Source organism: Puntigrus tetrazona, chromosome 14, assembly GCF_018831695.1.
Source record: "Puntigrus tetrazona isolate hp1 chromosome 14, ASM1883169v1, whole genome shotgun sequence".
In the NCBI taxonomy this organism is placed as follows: Eukaryota; Metazoa; Chordata; class Actinopteri; order Cypriniformes; family Cyprinidae; genus Puntigrus; species Puntigrus tetrazona.
In genome coordinates this window covers 5,342,249-5,359,374 of record NC_056712.1, presented here as the reverse complement: position 1 = coordinate 5,359,374, position 17,126 = coordinate 5,342,249, and the positions used below count along the sequence as shown (strand labels likewise).

At 39.6% G+C, this 17,126-nt stretch overlaps 1 protein-coding gene across 1 annotated transcript in view; it reads right to left on the bottom strand.

Moving 5' to 3' along the window:
* Positions 1–404: 404 nt before the first annotated feature.
* Positions 405–17,126, bottom strand: part of atrx (ATRX chromatin remodeler) — a 40,815-nt gene continuing 24,093 nt past the window's right edge. Inside the window, 9 exon segments of the mRNA XM_043256836.1 lie at positions 405–1,566; positions 1,569–1,728; positions 2,635–2,763; positions 3,534–3,629; positions 4,792–4,911; positions 6,937–7,086; positions 15,601–15,792; positions 15,886–16,063; positions 16,927–17,035. Of these exon segments, the coding sequence (XP_043112771.1) occupies positions 1,505–1,566; positions 1,569–1,728; positions 2,635–2,763; positions 3,534–3,629; positions 4,792–4,911; positions 6,937–7,086; positions 15,601–15,792; positions 15,886–16,063; positions 16,927–17,035 (1,196 nt within the window). The 3' untranslated portion in view covers positions 405–1,504.

Sequence of the window (17,126 nt, the reverse complement as noted above, 5' to 3'; positions counted from 1 at the left end):
AATACTCAAACAGTGAAAGCCGTAAGTAAATTTCCCAAACAGCATTCAAGCTTGAAGTATAAGCCAAGAACCCCATTTATTTAACACAACACAACGCATGCTACTATAAGCAATGCGTCTCGAAGTAGCAAATGGAACGAAACGGAATTCTTGACAATTCCCAAAATTGATGAAATTGAAGATTATGCAATATAAATATGATATATATAAACATTGACAGAAGTTTAAAATGCTAAAATGTTTCATGACTATTGTTCAGAATCATTTATATTCAAAAACATGGAAATTTCAAATAATTAAGCTCCCTTTGTTGGCTTGGAGTATTCAGGACATGGATTTGCCATCATATTTGCCAGTAGTTGTGCAGAAATTGCCAAAAAACAAAACACAAGCCAAGACCTGCATGTAACTCATCCTTTTGGTCACTTTATTTAAATGTGATATTAAATACTAAGTAGCAGTTCATATTAATGGCAGAAGTTGTTGGTGTATATGCTAACATCAGAACATTTTCAGGAGGGGAAAAGTTCCTCTACATTTCTGAATGACACCCTGTGGATATCAAAGGGCTTATGGTCGCCAATGAAAAACATCTAGTTTAGCATCCGAAGTGGAGATGTGCCCAAGAAAAGAACAATACAGCCTGAGCACTAACCTGATAAGGAAAGCGTTAGCATCATTATATCATCAGAACAGGTTTGAACTTCAGTTAAACCACACAAACATGTATCTAACTCCCGCCGCGCGCCAACTCGGCCACGATCCCAACGCCAGTGGGGAAAAGAAACCGAAAGAAATAAACAACAGAAAAAGAAATTATGAACAGTTCTCACAACAATATGCTAGGCAACACTACAACGAGAAGTTTGATGTTACAAAAGTCCGGAGGAATTCAGCAAGCAGTTTTAACAACACAGACATTCCATAGCATGATTAGCAACAACAAGTTTAAATACCTAAAAGCAGATTAGAAAAAGGGGTTTTAAAACATTAGAAGAGATCTAGCTGCTTGATATAAGGCCATTTGACTTGACGTTACATTTAAGGTGTCCGCTGCAGTGTCTCTGGAGCACTGGCTAGCACAGTACCGATGACAATCCACTACTAGGAAGATATTAGCGCAGATAGTATTTACGGGGGCTCTAGAACAGAATCACTATGGTCCCTCCTCAATCACGCTGCTTTCCTTGCAATATAATTATTTATATATGCACAGCCCTTATTCAAGGGGAAAGAAACCTGCAATGCCTAAAAGCATCTGGGGAGAATATCTTCTTCAATCTTAAATACGTGAGAGAGTAAAACAAAAAAAAAAAAAAAAAAAAAAAAAAAAAAACTTGAATAACATTAAGGCTATATACACAAAATGACAAACTGCACTGCCAAAAAACCCCTTTAACAAAGTCTCAGGATGCCCCCTCGTTACTGAGGAGCTCAAGTAGGTGTTCTGGCTGCATCAGTCCAGCTGTGAGTACACCGAGGGGCCGAGGCTGGGCAGAGGCATCTACAGGCCCTTAGACGGGCCCGGGTTCTTGCCCAGCTGCGGGGAGGGGAGGCCCTGGAGCGCCCGAGCTGCTGGTACAGCCCCAGCAGGTCCATCTGATTCATGGGGCCAGTAAGACCGTTCTGCATGGCCAGCTGGTTGAGCAGCAGACCCTGTCTCGCCAAGGCCAGCTGCTGCTCCTGCACCTTACGGTTGGCGATCACCTTCTGCACGTACATCATCAGCTGGAGAAGACACAGAGAAGCGATGTTAACTTTCTGTAGCTGGCTTTAGAAAATCATGCAATAGCAGGGTCTCCAACAGAAGCGTCTACAAATGCACCGCGTTGTTTAATAACAATCAAGAACATATTTTGATATCCAACAAAAACTATGATAAGTTTTTCCCATGCAAGAACATCTTTTGACGTCTTTAAGAGATATGAACAACATTAAAATGTGCCCATATTTTTTATTATTTATAGGTTATAATAATCTACTGGTGTTATACTTTTGAAATTGAGAATTGAGATTTAAAACATTATTTTTGAACATATGAAATAGGTTTGTACAAGATGCTGTAGTTCATGCATATTTTCAGCAAAAATATTTAATTGATTTGTTGAACATCTACAACATGTTAACAACGTCACATGGTGCACTTGGAATAAAATATTCTTTAACTAGAAGGTTAATAAAAAAAAGTTACTTTATATCACACTGTAGTTAGATTTAAGTAAAAAAAAAATATATAATCAACCAGCCCTAAATCATAAAAAAGGTACATTTGGATGAAATCAGAACAAAGAAACAGCAATTATAGACATTTGATTTTGCTAAAGATATAAAAACCCAATATAAATAGACTACTTTGCTGTTACTTAATGTTGTATTTCTAAATGCCAGATGTAGTTTAATCTATTATTGTAAACTATTCACTCTTACCAGCCTTTTTAAGTTAAATAACAACATGAGGCCTTATTGCAACATTTAAACTTTATGCTTTTACATTTGATCAAGGAGACCCTCAAAAATCCCTTCCTTAAGTTTTTATTATTTTTGACAAATGTTGAATAAAGGGGAGCAACAGGGTGCCCAGATGTAAAATCCCTTTTGTTAATGTCCCTTAAACCCAGAGAAATAATGACGTACAGTTTGTTGCTTGCCGAGGACATCACGGTAAACAGCCTCCCTGTGTTTCATTTCCATCTCGTAGCCGGCCTGCCTCCCAAGAGCCATGGACTGAACCTGGGCCTCGGGTAAACTCGGGTTCTCCTTCCACTGCCAAAAACAACACACCTGTTACATCCTGTAGACCTCAACAAACAAACACTCACACGCTCATCACACTCACGCAAACACATCTAGCAGTCGTTCAGAACATCATTAATGCTGATGACACGTCAAGCCTCAAAGGATATGGATTTTAAAACTCTACAGAACCCAACTAGAGTTTCATTCATGCCTGTAGCACAAAGTGTATTAATTAATGCAGTCAAACTACTATTTTGGTCCAATGAAAAACATGACTTTTGATGCCATAAACAAAATCACACCAAAATAAAGAGTTTCTGGAAGACCCCTTCTTTTATCAGGTAGATGATACTGTGTTTCGTTTCTTCTGTTCATTCAGGCACAAGTTAAAACACATGATCACCCTGGAGAGCTGCTTTATAACAGAAACTAGGGCTGACAATATCAATGTTTTTCATGCTTATACTGTAAAGCCGCTTGCTTTAAAGCAATCTATTGCATGTCGTTACATTAATAATCACAACCTGACTGGAGTGCTGAATTGCAGAGCTGTGCCATGATTGGATGCTTTCTTAACTGCTGCTTTCTCACCGCGGTCAATTAGTTGCATTTATTTGCTTAAAGAGAGGAAAGCACTCAACATTTACTCATGCACCTCTTCAGGGTGTTCATTAACACTAAATTGCCGCTAGAGCATTTGAAACTTGTTTTCACCCCTAAGCGAAGAGTGAAAAACAACAGCGTGTTGAGGATATCGGGGTCTTTCCGATGAAATGTCCCTCTCCCCGGTCACTCACCACCTGCGCGAGGATGTCCTCCAGAGCTTCCCTGGGCACTGACTTCAGAGCGTTAGTGGCTTCCAACACTTTCTGCCTACCCTGGTTAATCAAATCCTTCAATGCAGAGAGAAAAAATTGTGAGAAGAAACTAGACGAGAAGAATCAAACCTAGCAAGAAAACATCTCTGCCTTTGGTGTTTCCCCAGAGATAACCAGCATTTATAAACAGTACGGATGGGATGATAATTTGCCAGTTCAATAATATCTCCATACTTTTGTGCCAATTCTATATCTACACATATACTGTTGTAATACAGTATTACAATTTATTACTATTTTTGTTAGACAAAAATACTTAATCATACACTTAAAGAGGACGGTATGAGTAATACTAAAAAAGATTAATTGTTTTTGTTATTTGAGGAGCGTTACACAGTTTATAAAAACCCTGAACTTGCACATGAATATAAAATGCAACAAAATTGGTAAAAATACTCTCTGAAATGAATACAAGTGCTATGTTTTTTTTTTTACTTACCATTATAGTCATGTTTAATAGAACTGCACGATTTGGGATAAATTGAAAATGACACTCTTATTTATTAATTTTGTACGATTTTTGAGAGATCACGATTCTCTCATAATCCTGAACTAAAAATAATGTGAATCAGAACATTACTTGCTGCAGTCTATTTAAAAGCTTTACCTTACTAACTATAAGCAGCAAATTAAGAATTTATTGAAGGAAAATTAATAGAATATTAACTACAACTTAATAGTAAATTGTTATTATTGGGTTTTTTTGTGCAAAAAAGTATTCTTATAGCGTCGCAAAACTGTTGAGCCACTGATGTCACATGGACTGTTTTACCAATGTATTTTCTGCGTTTCTGGATCTGGATCACATTGTGTTGCTGGAGATATCGTCCAAAATATCTTCATTTGTGTTTTGAAGACGAACGAAGGTCTAACGGGTTTGTAATCGATGACAGAGGGTTAGTTCAGCCCAGAATGAAAATGTTAAGAAAAACAAAATACTTAAGTATGAATAAATTTAAGTATTTTAAATAATGTTTAAATATGAATCTTGAGGTAAACCAATCGATTTCTAAATCGTTTAAAAAGAATAACGATGGTGAAGTGAATCGATTTTTCCCCCACCCCAAGTAAACAGCAGCTGGCAGAGCACAAGCCAAATGTCGGTGCCCGAGGACGCATGTCACAATTAGCTGCCGGCTGAAGGAATGTGAAAGAGCATGTGGAGCTCATTACTTACCTCCAACTGTTGGTTGCTCATGGAGGCCAAAGCAGCCACGTTGAAGGGGAAGTAAGAGTTCGGTCCCGCTCCCATGCCCATCTGAGAATAGGACGGCTGGTTGAAACGCATGGACAGCCCCTGAAACAACAGACGAGCGGGTCCATAAGTCGGAAAGAACCAGAGAAACTTCAATTTACGAGATGAAGTCACACAGAAAAGATCCCAATTATAAATAATCTTCAAATCAGGTTCAGCCTGACAGATGAGTCAGCCTTCCATCGTCACACTAGCACTTGCTGCAGGGTAATCAAAGCATTGCTTTTTTGGACTTCATTTTCCACTCGATTTGCGACTCTGACATGATTGGTCTGCGATCTGGCAAAGGCGCACGCCGAACGATAATTCCCGGCCGACAGATCGCTGGAGGATCCAAAAAATCCTGATGTGCACCCATGTGAACCTCTGTTAGGGTCCTGCCCAAGCTGTGTTTGTCTTACGGCTCTAAACAGAACGTTCTCCCTCTGAAGGTCAGCAGGATGGCTGTGTTTGTGTGTAAATGAGCTACCGAGGCAGATGCGGCCAATCCCACCCTCTAATTGGGTCTTTGGTGCATGCAGCTCGTAAACACACTCCACAGCTGAGTGTCCGGTGTTCAGACCTGGCACGAGCAGGTGTGCTGCAGAGACGCCGGCGAGGATCGCAGCTGTGCCGCAGACCATTCAAACGGACCCTCTTTTAATCTGGATTTAAAATGCGATGCCCGCCGAATGCCTGTTTTCAACTAGATCCTGAGGAGAACTCGATAGGGCCCTCTAATCACTGCAAGCGACTGCTTAAAATCCACTTTAACGGCTCTGACATGGTTAATGATTTTAGGCAACCAAATTAGACAAAGTTCTTCAATCTTAACATACACAAATGACTGTAGCGAGATGATCAAAAGCAGGTGAATTCTTTTCATTGCATATAATAGCTACGGCCAAGTGATTCACTGATGAAATTAGTTTGATTTAAGCGTAATATTTAAAACATCTTGCCAAAAAATAACATGAAATTTAGGAGACGGATTACATGTAGAGCAGAAACTGTGTCAATATGGTATGAATTACCAGCACACACACATCTAATCCCATGTCTCAATACTCAGTAGAACAGCTGAGTGAGTCCCAGCAGGTATCTGCTCCTGTATTGGGGACTAAAGTTAGAGTGATATTTTCCATGTTCGTTTTAATTTTTGTTTTTACTGGTGTTCAAAAAAAAGGGATCAGTCTGTGCTTTTTTTTAACTGTACTGCAGATCTACTCGCATTAACGTCAGACGGACAATGTTTGTGATTCAGTTTACTAATGAGAAAGTTGACTACAGAATTGTTTGGCAAGGGATAGTTCTAGATACTATGTGACTGCACGAGGAATAATTGCAGTGAATCTGAACAGAGAGAAGGCACTTGTCATTAAATTCAACTGCAGAGTCAGAGACCCAGAAGGCAACAAGTCACTTACCCCCCACAAAAAAAAGCAACAATTAAAAAAAACAAAAAAAACCCCAGTAATAAGTGACTGGCCGGGGACGAAGATCTCTAACCTGAAGACAATGACTCAGATTGTTTGAATACTACAGAGGAATCCAGGATAAAAAAATAAATAAAAAATCTGCAGCCACAGACATGCAAACTTCACTGTGTCTATGGAAGGTATTGATTCGACAATTAGACGCTTCAGAAAAGATGTGCTTCTATAGTTCTAGGCATCTCCCAAGCAGCATAGCTTTCTGGTAGCTCCCACTGGTTTTATGTAGGCCTAAATAAAGATTGTTTATGTTTTACAAGGAGATATTCTTTGAAGCTTTCAAGGAGTTTTATGCAAGCACGTATGCATACACTTAGACCTTTCTCATGGCATTCTTTAAAGTGTGGGTTCATTTCTTATTATGATATCACTTCACAGTATTATTCAGCAGGTGTGGTGCATCACTTAAGAAATAATCATCGACTTCAAGATTCTTTAACAGCTAATCAGTAACAGCCAAATACAAACCTTTTTTTTTTTTTTTAATATTGGGAAAAAAATGAAATATGGCTAAACTCTAACATTGTATTTACTAATAGAAAACACTGTTGTTATTACATGTGTATAATAGTAAAGGTCTTTGCTGGTTACGTACCTTCTTTTCGGCCTCGTACTCAGCCCAGGCCGCCTTGCGATCTTCCTCACTTAGTGCCTCTTCCTCCTTGTGGTCCAGCAAAGAGTCGTGCTCGTGGTAGCCGACGATATGATCTTTGTAGCTGTGAAGAAGTTCTGCCAGGAAAGGATCCTGAGACAGGAGAAAGGGTCAAAGAAAGATGGGTCAACATCCCTCATGAAAACACACAAAGATGTACTCCTCAATAATCGCAATTACCACAATAATAATGCAGAAATATTAATTCATGCGTTTATGACCTCAAGGTTAGATTATTGTAATGCTTTATTGGGTGGTTGTTCTACACGCTTAATAAACAAACTTCAGCTAGTCCAAAACGCAGCAGCCAGAGTCCTTACTAGAACTAGGAAGTATGATCATATTAGCCCGGTTCTGTCAACACTGCACTGGCTCCCTATCAAACATCGAATAGATTTTAAAATCTTATTAATTACCTATAAAGCCCTGAATGGTTTAGCTCCTCAATACTTGAGCGAGCTCTTATCACATTATAGTCCTGCACTTCCGCTGCGTTCTCAAAACTCTGGCCATTTGATAATACCTAGAATATCAAAATCAACTGCGGGCGGCAGATCTTTTCCTATCTAGCACCTAAACTCTGGAACAATCTCCCTAACTCTGTTAGGGAAGCAGACACACTCTGCCAGTTTAAATTTAGATTAAAGACACATCTTTTTAACTTAGCCTACACATAACACACCAACACACCTTTTATTATTCAAATCCGTTAAAGGATTTTTAGGCTGCATTACTTAGATTTGCTGGAACCGGGAACACTACTCCTAAAATACGATGTACTTGTGACATCGTAAAAAGAATGGCATCTACGCTAATATTAGTCCTGTTTCTTTCTCAATCTGTTTTCACAGTTTGTATCCAGACTAGATGGTGGATCAGCACCCAGAGATTATGTTCATCAGAGACCAGAACACCTAGATGCGCCCGTCGACAGATCACCAGATCCTGATGCACACACACACACAAAGTCATTTACACTACCTGACACAGCTGCATTTAAAATTGAACTGGAAGTTAAGTGCTGGGCGTCCGGTCAGAGGAGAACTGACCCCAACTGAGTCTGGTTTCTCCCAAGGTTTTTTTTTCTCCATTCTGTATGCATGGGGTTTTGTTTCCTTGCCGCTGTCACCTCTGGCTTGCTTGGTTGGGGACACTTAACTTCTAGTGACTATCGTTGAATTGACTACAGAGACCGTCTCTGCATTTAATAAGAAATTGGTCACTCTCGTCACTATACATCCCTGTCATTATACTGTACAGTGCTTTGATGCAACCTGTGTTGTTAAAAGCGCTATATAAATAAAAATGATTGAAATGATTGAATTATTGGCAAAATTAACAATTAGACATTTTGGATGTCATACAGAAAAAAAAAGTTGCTCTGGCTTAATTAAATTATTCAAAAATGTTGATTACAAAGAAGCTATATGCAATTTAACTTCTTAGTTTAGCCATGCTTTTGTATGTGGACCAATTCTCACTTGACAAACTGCGACTGCTGTTAGTAATAACATAATAATTTGCTTCTTATTAAAAGTTAGTAAGCTAGTTGTTAGGTTTAGGTATGGGGCAGGATTAAGACATCTAAAAGCAAGTTTGTGCAAAATAATTTCTCTAAAAATTTAGCTTGATTAACCCGCCCCTGCAAGCTCATGTTCATTAGACACACAGAACCAAGTCCCGCCCTACATTTCTCTCGTTTTTTTTAATAAAATAATTTTTTACATTCGAATGTACGTTACAATAAAAGAAGTAGAGATTCCTTGCTACCTCTATTTCATTGTATATCTTTAAAACAATTTACTTTTTCATTTTCATCTCACAGTGACTAGATGGACAGAATCTGATCACATGAGTCACATGTGGATGCACGTACGCACGTGACATCAAATTCGTGCAGTTTAATTTGAAAAATTGTTTTAGAGCTCCAAAAAAGAGTTACAGCATGCTTTCATAACATGAGCTCTTTTATCTCGTGACAAATAAATAAATAAAATAGCCAATTAGCGGTTCGTTTGTGCTGCAAAGCTAAAAATAAAAAAAGACAGCCAACCAAGTGTTCATATTTAAAATAACTTCAGAGGTTTTCATGCAACTCTGGTATCCATGACTACACTGTTATTGAAAACAACACCTGAGCAGTACGCAATTCACATCCAGGCCTCGTACAAACAGAGTTTAAAATTACTCTACAGCTATTGTTTGCTTTTCTTTGTCTTGCCTGCGCTTTACATTAAAATGCCTTCAAGATCCAAAAACATCTGCTGGATCCCAACCACATGAACATAAACGTGTGATAGTTACGTCATCACCCGATTTAGCAGAGACAACAAACGGAATAAAACAAAAACAAAATTAATCATAATCATCACAACGTTCAGAAAGAAAAGCCTCAGGTTTCTAAATTTAGGACTGCTTACCAAATTGCTAGAGAAAAGTTTGGATAAACAGAATCTGAGGAACAAAGTGAGCAAACCTCAATCGTCCTCCAAAGAGCCGGTTCATGATTAACTGGATCAAGGTTTGTTTCAAGAAATAAAGATAACAGCAGTGAGACAGGTACCAAAAACAGAGCCATGCTTTCTGCATTACAGCCGAGCGTAATGGAGAGCGCAGCTACAGATCCGTCCACATCAAGGCTTTTCAGTAAGTGGCTTCGATAGCTGGAAAATAAAAACATGTGGCGAAAGCAAGCACAATCACGCCAGGCCTGGCCTGTACCCTCCACAATCCCAACTGGATGAGTGATGGTAATTTCTGGCTAAGTGGCTAAATTAAAACATGGCTGGATGCTGCCATGTGAGGAACCCCTTCTGCATCGCAACCGTGAAAAAGACTGCATGGAAAAGATGATCTCTTGACGAAAGCGTGCAGAAGAAGAGGGCCAACTGAAGTGTGGAGCAAGAGACATTTCAAATGCACGCCATCAGGAGAGGGCCGACCTGAGCTTATCTGAACGTTGTCCAATTATGAGCTGGGCAAATGGGTCACATAGCCGCTGGGTCAAATGACAGGGAAGCCGTGGTCCAGGGGAGCAGGGAATGCTGGGATTCCTGATTAATCTCCAGGCTGGAGCTCCGCGGGTGGTCTCGTTTGTCTCCGTAACCTGCTCTACATGTGCATCTCGACCGAAGGCACTAATGACGGTAACAAGAACTCCTGCATTGTCATACTGTGAGCTAACCCCACGCATAATGACGGCTTAGGAGAAGGATATCGTTTTACTCCATGCATGGTTGTGGAATAGGCTGGGTGGGGGAACGGGGGAAATTGGCAGACTGCAGATTTTTTTCTCAGGAAAATGGGGAGTGGGGATCCCACAGGAAGTCAAAAGGGGGAGGAAGCATTTTGCTTCTGATCAAAGCATAGAGGTGCATGAGCTAGACTGCCCCAGGTGAAGAACCGTCTATCTGCCCAGGTCTGAACACCACGCTCTCTCACATCTTGAATTATCACAAGCATAGAAATTGTTTCCTTGTGAGTCTTTGCCATTTTTTGCCGTTTCACGTGTATGCTTCTGAATACGGATTGTAGACCTTCATTAACGTCACTGTTAAGCTCGAGTAAACTTGCATCCATTTTCCTTTGAACTTTTAGTGTGCATTTCACCATTAGCTTGAAAATTTTTTATACTATGAATAATGTCCTACTACCCAGGTATGATGCAACACGTTTTTAATACATTTACACTGGCCAATGTTGGAAGATGAACCAATTATTCAAATGAGACATTCCCTAAGAAGTGCACATCAATATTACTATAAATAGCATGCAAAATGGGTACAACGGGGCTAAAGGTGTCCCAGGGTAAAAGGCCCCTTTGATATTATTTCCATCTAAAGCACTTCCCAAAACATTTGCTTTTTAAGATGCACATGTATATTTGTAGGGCTGGGCGACATAACCAGATTGATATTATGCGCATCCAATTGAAAACAGGTGATGGAGATTTACTGCTAATCAAAGAACCGGCTTTACTGATGTGCGTGAATATATTGATCGATATACATCACCCAGCCCTATATATTTGTCATGATCACAGGCAGCGGTACAAAGTTTTGCGCTTTCTGTGCTTATTTGAGCTAATATTTTATGTTTTTTTAAAATGTAGGTGCAAGTATCACATAGGAATGGCTAAAATTAACACATTTTGAGATAAAGGTCTTTTTTATGATTTTTAGTTTTAAGATAAAGCAAAAGTTTTTAAATGATGAAAAAATATGTAAAATATGGTATTTGGGGTAAAAAGCACCCCTGCTGTTGGGACTATAGGCACACAGTAATTAACAAGATAATTAATTGATGGCTGACTTGAGATGAGATGGTTAGATTTAGATGGTAAATATTATATGTTGGCCATTATATTTAAAAACACTATATCAAATCATACAATAAAATGTAATTTCTTTGTGGCTACTAAAAATATATATTAAATTGGATCTCCTGCAGTACTTCTGATAAAAAAATAGTCCCTTGACAGCAACAAACGCAAGAGAATGTTCTGAACACGCCTCTCATTTTCTCATTACATTTTTTTCTTAAGGTGGGCCTTTAGCCTCATGTACCCCTACCATTGAAATAATGCACAATTACACATATATCAGCCATCTATTATGCCAAGACTTATTGTATAACTTATTGTTATGCCTGAACAGTGACACTCTTAACACACTATTTCCTGCTCGGTTGCTCTGCGCATTATACATTTTTAATTGCCTTGAACAGCTATCAATTAAAAGCTGACAGCAATAAGAATTCTTGGTGCAAGTTCTCCTAAATTAAAAAGCTGAAACAGCGACACACACCATTGCCGGTGAAACAGAACATTAAAATAAACTTTAAGAGCTCTGCTCAACTACATACATTTACGACTTGGCAAACAAAGCCAATTTACTTAAGACGCGGTCCCAGATGAACTCCACTGGTGTGAAAAACGCAATCAGGTTCAAAGATACAAAGTCTTTTTTCTTGCCATTTGGCTTCCTACTGAATAATTTTCAGCCCATTTACAGCTATTTCAGCTCAATTGCCTCTTAAGGTTTTTGATCACGCCACCTCATATTAAATACAATCCATATTTGCGAACTATTTTATTTCACTCATTACCATGGCCATAAACATCTGCCGTATGCTCTTTAGAAAAAAGGGTGTGAAGGGTGAGGAAAATGGAAGTGTGACAGACTAAAGCCATAAAAACAAGCTAAAGATACAGGAGCTTCGGAAAAGTGTTTTTCAAAAGGCAAACTTTAGATGCCTTGTTTCGATAATAAAAGTGCAACTTCGCATTCATGACCTAAAAAGGGGCATCCCGGTGAACAGAGATCTTATTTACTGCTTTAAAACCAAGAGCCTAATGCTTCCCTCAGATTTCACAAGACACTACGTTTGACATGCAGGTGCACAAACCAAAGAAACCAAGGGGTCCGGGGCAAGAGGCTCGAGGAATGTGAAGGATTGAGATATTTGTAATACCTAACCTTAGCCAGGCAAAACGTACTCTACAGCTGCACGCAAATTATACACATAACCTCAGTGCCCTGATATAAACAGTCTGCGTCTGCACAGCTCTCGATGTTTGGCACAGGGCCGGACGTCAGGTGTCCATCAGGCCTGCCTCAATGATCATTCCGTCTTTACTAAACGGACAACGTTAGGTGAGAACTTCTTCAGTTCACACCTTCAGCTCTTTCATCTAGGTTGGGGCAAATATCTAAAAATGCAGGGTTGAAGGCAACCACTCATTTAAAGAACATCTGGGGGATTATTAAGAGCAGTTCCTGCACCTAATTACGCCAACTAAAGTCTGTTCCTTTGCTCAGCGAGACCCGGTCGGCGGGGGAGCCGGAGCGAAAGCAAATTACCACTTTCCCACCGATGGACCACTGTCAGGAAGTGTACACACCGACCCGAGCGTGTCACTCAAGTCTGCCCTGGCCTCAGCTCTATAATGGGCCCCCAAAGAGCCCCAGGCAGGGCCAGACCCCAAGCTGGGTGGCTCTCGTGTCTGGGCCGCAGCACTCTTCTTTGTCATTAAGAGTGGAAGTCCGCTAGCTTCCTTTGTCTCCAATTAGTTTCTCTGAAAAGCACAAGAACATCCTAAAAGGGTTTTGGAATAATGACTGTTCATCAGGTCGGGGGAGGTTTACGGTGTTCCTTTGAAAACTTCAGAGACGAAGCAGTGAATCAGCTTAACAGATGGCATGATGTTTGGGTGAGCTGCAGCGAGCGGCACACAGGTTCAGAAGCAGTGTGCTTTAGACTGAGGGGGGTTGAGTCTTCCCAGAAACACCAGGGAAAGTAAGGAGGACTGGTGGGAATAGCTGCTATCACCAGATCAGAGTAAGTTTATAGCAAACTGTTGCAAAGTGAATCACTTACAGCCTATATCTTGGAGGCTTTTAAAGAGATGTTGACTATCAGGTTTCATTAGAATTTTAATACGTAATATTTAAGCACACGGACAAGACTGCATTAAAAGTGTGCACTTTACACAAATGGGGTTTAAAACAGGACCTAAAATCCAGTGAATGTTTTGTCCGCTGCCGGCCATTACATATAAGCAGAGACTCGTTTACATTGTTTCACGAGATTCACAAATTTCTTTTATCAACATAATGGCATTAGGGTAGAATGGCTCAGTTAAACAATACAATGTGTTTATCATTACTCTTCTGTTTATTGTTATTACTTTATTCACTTTAATTCATTAAAATGGATTTTTGAGTACTGGCAAATAATTTACCTCCAAGAAAATAAATCAATTATGTATATGATATATAAAGACCAAGATGCAGACACATTACACAAAGTAAGGTCTGCCAGGTTTAAAAATATTTCCTGTGCTCCATAAACTTGGCGGGGGTACTGTGAGAAACAGAGATATGACTACAGGCTTTGAGGGATGACTGACTCATTGTCAGACGATTACAGACAGCAGATTCCATCCATAACAGCTGACCTGTTACATTCTGCTGCACATATGGCCAAATGTAGTCATTTGCTGCATGCTACATCTCAGAATGAAAGCTTCTCAAGAACAACAGGCTTCTCAAACATCAGCTGAGCAGCTCACGATAAAACGCTGAGGATTTCAGCAGAGAGATGTGGGGGGCTGCATCTTCCCCAATATAAACCTTCTGTGGTGCACAAGACAAATATCTGCACAGCTGTGTGCTCTGGACACGTTTGCTGGATGCGTTCTGGATGCTCTGCCTCCAATTAAAGGAGGCCCGGCATCATCGGTTCTGGAGAATAAAACTCTTTAGTAAACAAGGGTCACGGAGGTCGCGGTCTGCAGCTGTGTGCTGTTGTGAGAGATTGGACATACAATTGAAGGCCGATGTGGTCTTGTAAAACCTTTAGGGTTTCTCTCCTGCGACTGCACACCTGTGACAGACTCGGAGATGAAGGGGATATTAAGACTATTAAGAAGAGATCTGAGTACTGCTCCTCCAATCGCTTTAGGAAGACCGAATGCTTTGGAAACCAGGCGCATGAGTAAATAACAGCGTCTCAATCCTGCTGAACATCAATATGTAATGTGCACAGGCCGAGATTTAGCTTTAGCGGTAAATGCGTGATTCTGCAGTCTGAGGCACATTTTCAGCACGTTTAATTCAATGCAATTAATATTAGGTCACAGGAATACCGCGTGATGCTTCTACAGCAATACAAGTAACGAAGACCCAACAGGGGCACAGAAATTGAAACATAAAGGTGTCTGTGAGAGACGGGTTCACCTGGAACACATGTAGGACATATCATTCTTGTTTGATTTCCTTAAGGTTGCTTATTGGTGTTACAATAATGTTAAAATACTTGGTTAATTATCACACTGTCAAAAAAACATAAAAGGTAAACTATATTTTTTTATTTAGTGATTTGATGACCCTGGACAACCAGTCAGAAGGCTCAATTCTTCAAAACTGAGATTTATACATGATCTGAAAGCTGAGTATATAAGCCTTTCATTGATGCATGGTTTGTTAGGATAGGACAATATCTGGCAGCATAAGTATTTGAGTAACTGGAATCTGAGAGTGAAAAAAACAAACAAAAAAAGAGAGAAAAATCAAAAATAATAAATCCATGAACACGATCTTTAATATCCTAATGATTTTTTGGCATAAAAGAAAAATCTATAATTTTGCCCCATATTTTTGGTTATTGCTACATATAAACCTGTAATACTTACGACTGCTTTGTGCACCAGGGTCACACACATACAACTTTTAGTACGAATAAGGTAACACTTCAGTATAGGGAACAATTGATAATTATGAACTAGTTGCTTATTATTGACATTTTAGCCGTTTATTAGTGCTTATATAGCACATATTATGCATAACCATATTCTACATGCCTAATTCTACCCAATTCCTTACCTTACCAACTATTACATTTAGAACAGCAAATTAGAACTTTATTAGAATGGGACCTTAATCTGCTTAAAGTGACCATAAATCATTAAAATACTGAAATTTCAGTATTCAGTAAGATGCTTTGAAACAATGTCAAGCGGAAACAAATTTATTTGTACAGCACTGTTCACGACAAACTGAAACGGACCCTAATATGTTTTCTGCCGTGGTATGAAGTGTTGCTCACCTTGGGAAGCATGGGTGTGGCCCGCTTGCTCTTCTTCTCAGAAGGATCGTCCAGCTGGTCAGGCTCAAACGTGTAGAGCTCCGTCAGCTCGTTCATGGTAAAGTGACGTTCAATCTGCTGTTGGTCTACAACTCTGAAGGACAGAGACTGTTTGGCGACCTGCCGGTCATAGATCTTCTCCTCCATGGTTCCCTATAGACAAAAACATTACAGGTCTGAACTGCCCCGTCCGTGAATAAACGCTTCTACACGGATGGAATAAACACAAGAAACTAAATTCCTCACCTGAGCCAAAAACCTGTAGACAAACACAGTCCTCGCTTGGCCAAAGCGATAGACTCTGAAAATACTCTGAATGTCGTAGGATGGGTTCCATGAGGCATCGAAAATTATGACCCTGTTTGCAGCTACCAAATTGATCCCAAGAGAACCAGCTCTGGTTGAGATGAGGAACAATCGGCCCCTGAGGAGAGCAAGAACACAAGTGCTTTCATGGAAAAGCCAGAAACACTCCAGATCTCCAGACTGACGCCATGTTTTTCTGTCTGTGCGACAATTTTGTGTGCGTTGTTTAACTTGTAAACGCTGCCATTTCTGCAGCATATGAGAAACATCAAATGAAAACTGAAAGCATAACGAAAAAATGCTACTCGTTTGAGCCTGGTTTATACTGTCCACGTCAGCAGGAGCACAAATACTGAGGAAATGATGGATGGTTTTCATGCCAAAGTAAAGTAAAAGACTGTTTCTTAAACCAGAGAAAGTGAACATGTTGGTATTCTTGTGAGGAAAAACAAGCACTGCCCTCGACAGCAAGTTTAGTTTAATTTTGAAAAGCTTGTAATCTTTGCTGTTCACCTCATGTTACACTCTTATTAATTACATTTGATTCCACAGCAGTTGCAAAATGTCTTGTAATTATATTGACTGTACATAATCATGCATCGCATTTGGTTTTGTTAATAAATGTTTTATAAGCTAATTTGTCATTGTAAGCTCTCTTACTGTTTTACGGTGGTTCTGCTTTTAAAGCAATAACAACAACGAATCCATCTTTTGTTTTAGTCTTAATAAGTATAGATGCATGTAAGCAAAAGAGAATTATTTTTACTTGTAAATTGTGACAAGATGGTAAATTCGAAAGCAATCGAAGTGTGAAATGTGAACTATACATCAGATTAGCTGCTTCTTTAAATAAACAGTATAAATATACATAGTATTATAATGCTATACAAAACTAGAACAACGCAAAAAAAAAACTAAAGATAACATCTAGAAAGAAAATAAGACCGGAGCTCTGCACTCTAAAGAGAAAAGTGTCTTTACCGAACATTACTGGTGTCATTGAAGTCCTCTGCCCATTTCTTCCTGGTCATGGCGTTCGTTGAACCATCTAGACGATAGTAGTCAATGTTTCTGAACCACTTGCCCTCACCTTCAGAGAAAACATCAGCACATCAGTTACTAGCAAACATTAGATGCAGCTGTCAGCCATGGTTTGCTGTACGTGAAGAGCACAAGGGAAA